The sequence below is a fragment of the Bicyclus anynana genome, chromosome 8 (genome assembly GCF_947172395.1).
Source record: "Bicyclus anynana chromosome 8, ilBicAnyn1.1, whole genome shotgun sequence".
In the NCBI taxonomy this organism is placed as follows: domain Eukaryota; kingdom Metazoa; phylum Arthropoda; class Insecta; order Lepidoptera; family Nymphalidae; genus Bicyclus; species Bicyclus anynana.
In genome coordinates, this window is record NC_069090.1 from 467,855 (window position 1) to 480,171 (window position 12,317).

The window sequence follows — 12,317 nt, forward strand, 5'->3', positions numbered from 1 at the left end:
GCCTTGAAACTTGATGAAAAGTGTAAAAATAGTCGATTTTTAACATCGATTTCAAAGCTCATTTTGTATTTGTTTCGCAATTTCCGTTGTTGCAGGTTGGGTCTACAAATACTGAAAGCGATAGACTCGATACACTCGGTCGGATTTCTACACAGAGACATCAAACCTGTGAGTGTTACAAAAATTTTTTTCATCACAGAATTGTTTGACTTCGACACACAAAATTTTTTCATCACAGAATTGTTTGACTTCGACACAAGGTTACCGTGTCTCGTGTGACGTCAGCATACAACAGATGTCGATGTTTCAGAGCAACTTCAGCATCGGGCGGCACCCGTCCAACTGCCGGCGCGTGTACATGCTGGACTTCGGGCTGGCGCGCCAGTACACCACCAGCAACGGGCAGGTGCGCCCGCCGCGCGCCGCTGCCGGCTTCCGCGGTGAGCTGAACCTGTACCCTAACCCGTCCAACCGCCTATCATCATTATCCACCCGGTGCTTTTCGGTTCACTGTTGAGTTCCAGTCTCCTCTTAGAGGAGTTAGGCCAAGCTGGCCCAATGCACATTGGCAAGCAGACACGCAGAGAAGTAGGAAAATTCTTAAGTATGCAGGTTTCCTCACGATGGTTTTCCTTCATCGCTTGAGACACGTCGTGATATTTCATCATCATCATCATTATCAACCCATATTCGGCTCACTGCTGAACTCGAATCTCCTCTCAGAATGAGAGAGGTTAGGCCAATAGTCCACCAAGCTAACCCAATGCGCGTTGGCAGACAGACATGCAGAGAGGTAGGAAAATTCTCAAATATGCAGATTTCTTCACGGTGTTTTTCCTTCATCGCTTGAGACACGTGATATTTAATTTTTTAAAATGCACATAACCGAAAAGTTGGAGGTGGCCTCGGACCGGACTCGAACCAACACTCTTCGGAATTGGAGGCAGAGGAATATCCACTGGGATATCACGTCAACGTGTGGCGTGTTGCCAGTGATGACCTATGGTTCCGAGACTTGGTCGCTAACTATGGGCGTCATAAGAACGCTCGAGAGTCACACAGCGGGCGATGGAACGAAATATGTTAGGAGTACCTCTGCGTGATCGAATCAGAAATGAGAGATCTGCAGAAGAACCAAAGTCACCGACATAACTCAACGAGTTGCGAAGCTGAAGTGGCAATGAGCGGGGCACATAGTTCGAAGAGCCGATGGATGTTGGGGTCCTAAAGTGCTGGAATGGCGACCCCGCACTAGTAAGCGCAGTGTTGGCCGACCCCCCACCAGGTGGACTGACGACATCAAGCGAGTCGCAGGGATTCGCTGGATGCAGGTGGCTCAGTATCGTGATGTTTGGAAGTCCCTACAAAAAGCCTATGTCCTGCAGTGGATGTCCATCGGCTGATATGATGATGATGATCACGACAACTATCAACTGCCTATGCCTAACCCTAACCCATGTAACACAAACAACAAAATATTGCAACAATGTGATTTTTTGCCGTTATTAAACTATGAACTTTAGCTGCATAAAATTTAAATCCAATGTTTGTACAATATCTTTTCAAGATCTGATAATGCAGTTTCTTATGATATGTCTGTCCTATGGGACAGTCTGAAAGACATACCCAAAAATTCTTGTTATCTTCCCAATGAGTGCAACAGTGTTAACAATACTGTGTTGTGTCCTGCAGGCACCGTGCGGTACGCGTCCATCAACGCGCACAAGAACAAGGAGATGGGGCGCCACGACGACCTGTGGTCGCTGTTCTACATGCTGGTGGAGTTCGTCAACGGACAGCTGCCGTGGCGGAAGATCAAGGACAAGGAGCAGGTCAGACCTACTGTGACTACTGAGCGCCTAGTGGCAGTTTGATACTGTCGCGTTAACGTAAACGCGAATTTTAAAACGCTAAGGAATTGAAACAGCGCCATCTAGTGGCACTACTGCACATCTGTACATACTGTGATAGTAACAGTATGGAAATATTGAAAACTCCCACTAGGCACACTGAACAGTATAACTGTGTTGTGATGATTATGACCCTTGATAAATATAGCGACACCTACTATTCAATCAAATACCAAGCAAACAGGACGGACGTCGTGAGAGCCGTGTTGGAAAATATACCTATATGCGAAACGACATGGTTGAGGATACCCCACAATATGTTATTCTCAAAACTAATCACTATGTTTAGTCCGAGCTAGAATACTCATTGAGTTAAATATGTCCGTCGTTGGCCGTCAAAGTCATGTTAGGCTTTTAGTAAGGCGAAGGGAACCTTACCAAAACCTCTGATAGAGTCCACCGAGAAAATCGAATTAATCACTTAAAACACTCTTGTTCAACCTCCACTTCACTTGTGCACCTTTACCGAAGTATATTGAATAAAATGCATTCTACTTTAAGCAATAAAACTCGCCTATATAAATTGTAAAAAAACAATTGTGCTGTTAGACCACAACTACAGTAAAACTTCTTTCAAAAGTAAACAGGGTTGTTTCAAAGTTCTCTAAAAACGCCATCTACTGGTAATTTAAAATACTAAACACTGTTTCACTATACCTGTAGATGGGAACACGCACTGTCTGATTACACTTCATATTGCATTCATTAACATGCTCCCCAAGTCAAGCGTGCTTAAACAAGTCTTACTTAACGAAATGTCTCAAACCTAATATTAAACATTGATCTGGTGGTCTGCTCCAGGTGGGACTGATGAAGGAGAAGTACGACCACCGGCTGCTGCTGAAGCACCTGCCGTCCGAGCTGCGCCAGTTCCTGGAGCACGTGCAGCAGCTGGAGTACGCCGACACACCCGACTACAGCATGCTCGCGTCGCTGCTGGAGCGCTGCTGCAAGCGGCGCGGCATCCGCGACACCGACCCCTACGACTGGGAGAAGGACGTGAGTACCGCCTAGCGCGTCCACTTACACACCTGCCGTCCGAGCTGCGCCAGTTCCTGGAGCACGTGCAGCAGCTGGAGTACGCCGACACGCCCGACTACATCATGCTCGCGTCGCTGCTGGAGCGCTGCTGCAAGCGGCGCGGCATCCGCGACACCGACCCCTACGACTGAGAGAAGGACGTGAGTACCGCCTAGCGCGTCCACTTACACACCTGCCGTCCGAGCTGCGCCAGTTCCTGGAGCACGTGCAGCAGCTGGAGTACGCCGACACGCCCGACTACATCATGCTCGCGTCGCTGCTGGAGCGCTGCTGCAAGCGGCGCGGCATCCGCGACACCGACCCCTACGACTGGGAGAAGGACGTGAGTACCGCCTAGCGCGTCCACTTACACACCTGCCGGCCGAGCTGCGCCAGTTCCTGGAGCACGTGCAGCAGCTGGAGTACGCCGACACACCCGACTACAGCATGCTCGCGTCGCTGCTGGAGCGCTGCTGCAAGCGGCGCGGCATCCGCGACACCGACCCCTACGACTGGGAGAAGGACGTGAGTACCGCCTAGCGCGTCCACTTACACACCTGCCGGCCGAGCTGCGCCAGTTCCTGGAGCACGTGCAGCAGCTGGAGTACGCCGACACGCCCGACTACAGCATGCTCGCGTCGCTGCTGGAGCGCTGCTGCAAGCGGCGCGGCATCCGCGACACCGACCCCTACGACTGAGAGAAGGACGTGAGTACCGCCTAGCGCGTCCACTTACACACCTGCCGGCCGAGCTGCGCCAGTTCCTGGAGCACGTGCAGCAGCTGGAGTACGCCGACACACCCGACTACAGCATGCTCGCGTCGCTGCTGGAGCGCTGCTGCAAGCGGCGCGGCATCCGCGACACCGACCCCTACGACTGGGAGAAGGACGTGAGTACCGCCTAGCGCGTCCACTTACACACCTGCCGGCCGAGCTGCGCCAGTTCCTGGAGCACGTGCAGCAGCTGGAGTACGCCGACACGCCCGACTACAGCATGCTCGCGTCGCTGCTGGAGCGCTGCTGCAAGCGGCGCGGCATCCGCGACACCGAAAATCAAATCAAAATCAAAATCAAAAATCATTTATTTCAAGTAGGCTCAGTTTACAAGCACTTTTGACACGTCAGTTGACTATTTGTAAAGATTCTACCACCGGTTCGGACCCCTACGACTATATTCCTAGAATTCCTAGAATTCCTAGAATATTTCTAGAATGGGTCACTGCTTGTTTGTAGCATTATTATCCAATAGTATGGTCCTTGAAGCTCAGACCAATTACCAAAGGACCTGCCTTGCTAGACGTTACCCCTCTGTCAAACGTACATGATCACAAACTAATGTGTTTAAACAAACTGCATCTATAGATTTCATGTTTTACTGTGTTAAAATTACACGTGTCTGTATTATGATTTAAATTTATTGTTGTGTGTAGTAAGGGCACAGGATATTTTTATTGGTGTTAAACATTTTTGATATGTGAGTTTACCTCGTCCCCCCAAAAAATGTCAGATAATAATGTTGGTGAATTTGAGTGTGATACAGTTCCAAAAGTAATCAGTCTGAGTCCTGAAATCACCCATCGACCTGTCCAACTAAGTCCTACTACTGAGAGAAGATCCAGCATTTTGTAAAGTCACAATGCTGTGACATTGTTTGTTTCCATGGCATCTTCGGTGTTAGTGACATTTTGATTTTTGCAGCCTATAGACTTATAGATCAAATTTCGTCGACGATTGTTGAATTTTTCTTGTGTTTTTTTTAAATGAAAAAAAAATCCATTCCGCTCCAACTAGTCGGGAAATACTGTATTAGGAGTGGGTATGACTAAAACCAATGGGCCGGGAATCACCATCCCTCGGTGATGAGTCCGAGCACTTCACTGTTAAGCTATTGGGCTAATTTATAAAAACAAAGCCTTCCAGGTTTTCTTTGTTTTTATAAATTGATGTTCGATTTCCAGAGTCACTGCTAGCACCGTTTTCATATCAGCCGTTGAACGTTCACTGTTGGACATATTACAGGCCTTAGACAGGAGCATACATCGACGTGCCCAACAGTTGAGAATGCCTGGCTTTCAGCATCAATTTGTATCCGTCCATTGTTGGACACAGGCTTTTTTGAGAGCTCGCCACTGTACCTTCCTCATCCAGTCACTTTCCACTATTTTTTGAGATCCTCAGGCCATGGAGTTGGAGCCTTGCTTTATGAACGTGGAATTTACATTTATGGCTTTCTAAATTCCGTAGTGCCAGACAATTTAGCAACTGATTATAAAAAGTTTTGGAGTAGCAGATATCAGCATTAGTTCATAATGTTTCTCTCATTTCAGTCGGCGCCAGCTACGCGCGCGCGCGCGGCGCTGGCGGCCGGCACCGACCACCAGCCTTCGCCGGACCATCAGCCTGACAAGGTGACTTTTATATGTATATTTAACAAGCTTACACTTGAATACAAACTCCGATCTATAGTAAATATAGATGTGGCCTAAGGTGGAACCTAGGGAATGCTTACCTTATTAAATCGTGTCATAAAGCTATCGAGTTGTAAGAAAAAGGAAATAAAGGTTATTCAGATTTCTTGGGCATGGAAACAAGGAATTTTTGTGTGAGTTCTAAAATGTCGACAGTAAAAAAATGTTCTCGGGCACACCGCAAAATATATCCGCCAAGGCGAGGCCGCTCTCATTGTTGGTTGGTTCCCAGCCATAATTAATTTATTGTGGTTGAGAATATGTACCTTTGAAACGTCAAGTTATGTCATTATTTAAAAATTACGAGCGTTGCCAAGGTTTATTTTATTTGTTTACCACCATTTTACGAACTTCTCTATACTACAGCCTTTCTTGATGAGCACTGTTTACAAACAAAGAAATTTAAAAAGAGGGTAGTTATTTCACACCTGTATAATAATTATAATTATTTTGTTTTTAATTTAATGAAAATAAATTTGATTAATAAGCTTAGAACAATTAGATATGATTAATATATTTTATGTAACATTTTATATACAAATCTCTTCCAGATCTAAAGACCATCATTTCAGATTTAAGAACATTGTATTTCAACCCATGGTCGTTAGCATAACGACCGCAGATTGAAAGGAGTTTTCTTAGCCCTCTGATTGAACGCTTCAGAAGCACCATGTCGTCTGCATAGCTAAGATTGTTTACACAAACGTTTTCGAGATGGCAACCAATCTTAGTGCTTCTGAGCTCTCCTATCAGATCGTTTATGTACACATTTAAGAGATCCGGGGAGGTTAAGCCACCTTGGCGCACACCACAGTCTAGTCTAAACCCACTAGACAGTGTTTCACCCCACCTTACATGGTTAATCTGGCCACCATACCAGTATCTCAGTATCTCGTTTATATCGTACACGCTAGGTATACGGTATACGTATATGGTACATTGGGCTGTTAACGTGTTAACAATGTCTACGTCATTATCCATGTTGTGACCGTGTGGTATGACGTCACAGACGCGCCGGCCGCGGCTGGAGACGGAGGCGACGACGGCGGTGGCGACGGACACGCAGAGCAACATGCCGCGCGACAAGCTGCCCGACAAGCGCGCCGCGCCCGCCTCGCCGCGCCACGCGCCCGTGCCGGTGCATCTCAATGGATACGTGAGACTTTTTTTTTAATATTTGCCATATCTTTTAAATATGACCAATATTCACATTCCCCTCCAACTAGTCAGGAAAGATTATTAAGAGTAAGTACGACAATAGACTAACGGGGTGGGGATCGAGTCACCACCCCTCTGTGATAACCCCGTCGAGACTTATTAATATTGCCTTGCTAGGATGTGTCAGATCAATCATCATCGTCTACATTATAAATTGCATTCTTCTAAGATTTACTATGATTCCTTGTAATTTATTGTCTAAATATTATTATATTTTCAGCAGTCAACTACAGACAAACCCACACCAGAAAAAGAAGCCGAAGTCAGAACAACGCCCGCGCCATCTCCCGACAGACATGCAAAGGTAGTTTGACATTTACATATGGAAGGTAGTCTGTAATATCATTTTTGGGGACGCAAGATGTTAATTGTCCAGTCAGAGTGTGAGGTTAGAAGTCCGAGGAATCGCAGGATTCTATAATTAATTTATTAACGAAGCGAGTGATTTAATTATAGACAATGAAAGATATGCTATATTCATGCTATCTCTTTCATTGTGGGACAAACCAGAGACAGACAAAATTATCTCGTCATCTATTGGTGCGCGACTCAGGTCTACAAGTACTATATGTAACTGTACACTTTAAAAATCTATTAGATGTCACTTTTCGACACGTTCGCCAGCTGCCACTGACAGATGAGGAATTAATTACTCAGATCAATTACATATGCACTTGTGTTACCAATTACATGTGACTAACAAACACATCGCTTAGAGTAACCCCAGACTATACACACCGAAAATTCTATTATTTGATCGATGTTTTGTTGTTCCGGCGAAAAGATCTTTAAAGATGGAGGAGGCGATGGAGGATGGCGACAAAGGAGGATGGCGAAAGTGAGAGTCACACTCAGAAGTGTCGTACACTCATACATTTGTATTAATTAAAACTATTATTTTATAAGATACTTGTATAAAAAATATTGAGATTTTACAGAACGGGAATCAAGATTACTTGTATACTTAGCATAGTAAAATTGTTCTACTTGTTGTCTGAGACCGAAACGCCTTGTAGTATTTATAAAGCAATCACGCAATTGTATGTCAGCGGCGGCGTTTTTCAGTATAAAATTCACATTTATTCGTATGCATAGATAGGGTACCTTCTAATTTTAAGGTATATCTTTTTTCTCCCTGCTTTTCATGATTGGTTACCATTTGCTTTTTTCTTAGTTTAATCACGACTAACAACTATTAATGGGTTTCCATTATGTACGCTACTTCTATCTGCTAGTCCCAAAATACATGCAACCTCGCCATTCTCCTTTGATATAATTAACTTAGACATACTAACAAATGAATAATAAACTAGTTGTTGACCGTTTTTATGCCATTTGAATACACAAACCGGCATTTCTAGGTAGCTCTTTACACGACGAAAACAGAAAAACAGTTTTTATAAACGCGTTAGATCGTTGGTCTTTGACAGAGGGGTAACGCCTAGCTCCGTATGTAATTGGTCTGAGGTGTAATGCATAGAATGGCACGGTGTGCGCAGGAGGCTGTGAGCTCGGTGGCGCTGGGCGCGAGCCGGCCCGAGCGCCAGAGCGTGCCGCCGTGCAAGCCGCGCGCGCCCGCGCCCGCCGGCCCCACGCTGCTGCGCCTGCGCGTCGTCACCGCGCCGCCCACCTGCGTGCAGGAGCTGGCGCCCGCCACGCCCTCCGCCGCCGGTGAGCCTGTCGCCGGACATATCTCATGTACCTCATTATCCTTACCTTACCTTACCTTATCAGCCGATAGACGTCCACTGCTGGACATAGGCCTCTTGCATGGACCTCCAAGCACAACGATCTCGAGGCGCCAGCATCCAGCTCGAGCCGCCAGCATCCAGCGGCTCCCTGCAACCCGCTTGATATCCTCGGTCCACCTAGTGGGTGGTCGCCCAACACTGCGTTTTCCGGTGCGGGGTCGCCATTCCAGCACCTTGGGACCCCAACGTCAATCGGCCTACAGAACTATGTGGCCCGTCCATTGCCACTTCAGTTTCGCGACTCGCTGAGCTATGTCAGTGACTTTGGTTCGTCTGCGGATCTCCTCATTCCTGATTCGATCACGCAGAGAAACTCCAAGCATAGCTCGCTCCATCGCCCGCTGAGTGACTTTGAGCCTTCTAATAAGGCCCATAGTCAGCGACCAAGTCTCGGATCCGTATGTCATCACTGGCAACACGCACTGATCGAAAATAGGACCTACCTAACTGAACTGTGTGTCCTAGGTATATATATTCGTCTACAATTTCGAGCGCAGAGTCCTCAACAATAACTGGGTGGAGCGGTACATGAGTATCATGAGAATCATGATCTAATTATTTATCCTACTTCCTACTAATATTATAAACGCGAAAGTTTGTATGGATGTTTGGATGTATGTTTGGATGTTTGTTACTCTATAATGCCGCTACTACTGAAGCGATTTAGCTGAAATTTGGAATGGAAATAGATTTTACTCTGGATTAACACATACTTTTTATCCCGAAAAAATCCATGGTTTCCCGAGATTTGCGAAAACTGATGATTTTGATGTTATGAATGTTTGTTACTCTTTCACGCCTCGACTACTGAACCGAATTAGCTGAAATTTGGTATTAAGATACATTATGGCATGTATTAACACATAGGCTACTTTTTATCCCGGAAAAATATTTCCCGAGGAATTTTTGAAAAACTAAATTCCACGCGGACGAAGTCGCGGGCGTCCGCTAGTATCTCATATACCAATAGGTTTATTCATTATTCATTATTATCAACCCATATTCGGCTCACTGCTGAGCTCGAGTCTTCTTTTTTTGTGTTTTTTTTATTCTCAATACAAGATAGCCCTTGACTACAATCTCACCTGATGGGTAAGTGATGATGCAATCTAAGATAGAAGCGGGCTAATTTGTTAGGAGTAGGATGAAATCCACACTCCTTTCGGTTTCTACACGACATCATTTTTTTGACAACTCGAGACAAACGCAATAAACTATATTTTATTCTTATCTTAAACCCGTGACTACGAGTACTATATCACTAAACCGTACAATAACAAAACTGAGAGAAGCAAAAAATTGATCATGCCTCACAGCGTCACTAAGAAGTTGGAAAAATACTTTTCACACTAGAAGATGAGAAGGGGACAGATTCACTCCATCACTATAATTATTTTTGCATTTACAATCAAATTTAAAAGATTATTTCTAAAGGCATTTGCTACGAGTCTTAGGTCCCGGCTTATTCCGCAGAGATCTCCACTGACGTCATACCCCGGAAACCATACAACAAAACCTAAACATCAAAGTCCCCCTCTCATTTCAACTTGACATTTTCAAGCTTTAAATGAAATTATGAAAAATTTAATCATATTTTATGGTGCTTTGTTGTTTAAAAGTGACGTTTATTCCTAGTATCACTCATCATCATCACTATCAACCCATATAATTAGAGAGGGATTAGGCCATTAGTCCAACACGCTGACCCAATGCGGATTGGTAGACTTCACACACACAGAGAATTAAGAAAATTCTCTGGTGTGCAGGTTTCCTCACGATATTTTTCCTTCATCGTTTGAGACAAGTGATATTTAATTTCTTAAAATCCACACAACTGAAAAGTTGGTGGTGCATGCCCCGGACCGGATTCCAACCCACGCCCTCCGGAATCGGAGGCAGAGGTCATATTCACTGGGCTATCACGGCTCATTCCAAGTATACTTTCATAATAATTTTCATTTATGTATTTCGTTGCAGGCGAAGCCAGCAGTCCTCGTGTAGCGGCAGATGTAGACAGTGTTCACTCCGATACTCTCTTCAAGAGAGGTGAGAATTATGTTCGATTTATTTGTCGCCACAAAAGATTGTTCGTTTTTAAACATACTTGCGATATTAACTATTTTACTATAGTGATTTAATTAAAATAATACAGTTAAGGAAGGCTTGTTTATGGTATTCATCAACTTTTCGGACAACACTATGTGCTCATTGCAACTTCACGACGTATCACTGACCACTAAACTATGTGCCGAAAGTGGCACGTAATATAATGATTATAATCTACACTAATGTTATAAAGACGAAAAATTTGTATTTTTCTATTTAACGAATAAATTGAAAAAGTACTGGATAAATTGTTCATTATCGCTCTATTAGGTTAAAAAAAATTCACATGTTTTTGAGACATGAGTACATAAAATATGAGCTAAAACGTTTCCAAATTTCATCTGTATCATGACGTCACGTAAACCCGAAAACTTATAATAATAAGACTGAGAGAAGCAATAAATTTTACACGCCTTGTTGGACGTTTATTACATCACAAATAGCAAAGCAGCAATTTTGACGTTTGGAAAAATTGAGAAAATATATATAATTTTTAATTTGAGTTTTTTATGAAATCCGTAACATTTATATTAATTAATAACGATATATTTCGTAGCCTTATTCCATGTGCCATAAAGTTTGTGTGTAAGTGTGTATGTTTCTTCTTCTTTGCGCTGCAGCTTTGGCTTGAAATACTCTTTTTTTTATTCTTTACAAGTTAGCTCTTGACTGCAATCTCACCTCATGGTAAGTGATGATGCAATCTGAGATGGAAGCGGGCTAACTTGAGGGCGGCGTACGTCTTTGTCGGTAGGGTGGTAACTAGCCACGGCCGAAGCCTCCCACCAGACTGATCTGGACCAAAGAAGAAAACCCCAATCGGACCAGCCGGGGATCGAACCCAGGGCCTCCGTATTGAAAATCTACCGCACTTACTACTGCGCTACAGAGGCCGTGTAAATTAATGGAATTACACATAGGTTACTTTTCAACCCGGAAAAGCGAGTTGAAAAGTAGATATTAGAATTCTGAAACATCCTTTTCTTGTACGCCTTTTTTCCTTTTTGGGCATATTATACTGCATTTTCCTTCCATATTAGAAGATTATACTTTCATTCATATAGCTAGTCATTGTATTGTAGTATACACCTACTATACTATGCACAAAAATTAAGGGAGCAGAAAAAAAATCCAAATTTTTGGGGGATTTTCAACAGGCTGTAACTTATACAAAAATGGTCGTACAGCAAAAAAATAAAAAGCAAATTGTAGCTCTAAATGTTTAGTTTTTGGATCTGAGTTTGAAAATTTTTTTTTGAAAATATTTTTCGAGTAATCATAAGAAAACCACTGAAAAAAAATTTTTGAAATTTTTTTGGTTTTTTTTTTTAATCTACGGACGTGGAAAAAATTTTTTCGACTCAACCTCCATATGGACCGGATAGCTTGTTTATTCAGATTTAATTTCGTTTTTTTTAAATCTCGATACGAGCATTTCTCGCTGAGATATCGATGTTTGAATGGAAAAAGATCATTTTGTTTTTGATTACCAATATCTCAGCAACGAATGATCGCACAGAAATTTTGAGGTTGGTTTCAAAAATTTGAATAAACTCTCTACAAGGGTTGGCAATTGAATTTTGAAAAAAAAAATTTATTTCAATCATTACATGAATTTGAAAAAGCATCCAAAAAAGGGCTTTTTGTCGTTTTTTGGAAAATCAAGCGCCCAATCAAAAATATTGCGGAAACCACTGACGTTAAGTGTGCTTTTTACTGTTCAATATACCCACAAAAACCCTACAAAGTTTTAATTCAATCCAGCCAACCGTTTTTTTTTCCCACTTGATCGAATTTTTGTAAAAATTAAAGGAGCAAGAATTTCGCTCTGAAAATGTCATAATT

General features: G+C 43.4%; 1 protein-coding gene across 1 annotated transcript in view; it reads left to right on the top strand.

Annotated features, from left to right (window-relative positions):
- Positions 1-12,317, top strand: part of LOC112049654 (uncharacterized) — a 73,752-nt gene that overhangs the window by 34,131 nt on the left and 27,304 nt on the right. The window contains exons 9-21 of the mRNA XM_052882823.1: positions 96-168; positions 311-440; positions 1,693-1,832; positions 2,712-2,923; positions 2,984-2,988; positions 3,107-3,273; positions 3,327-3,412; positions 3,471-3,819; positions 5,257-5,337; positions 6,407-6,553; positions 6,836-6,919; positions 8,115-8,286; positions 10,344-10,412. Coding sequence (XP_052738783.1) covers positions 96-168; positions 311-440; positions 1,693-1,832; positions 2,712-2,923; positions 2,984-2,988; positions 3,107-3,273; positions 3,327-3,412; positions 3,471-3,819; positions 5,257-5,337; positions 6,407-6,553; positions 6,836-6,919; positions 8,115-8,286; positions 10,344-10,412 — 1,715 coding nt within the window. The remainder of the gene's footprint in view (positions 1-95; positions 169-310; positions 441-1,692; positions 1,833-2,711; positions 2,924-2,983; positions 2,989-3,106; positions 3,274-3,326; positions 3,413-3,470; positions 3,820-5,256; positions 5,338-6,406; positions 6,554-6,835; positions 6,920-8,114; positions 8,287-10,343; positions 10,413-12,317) is intronic.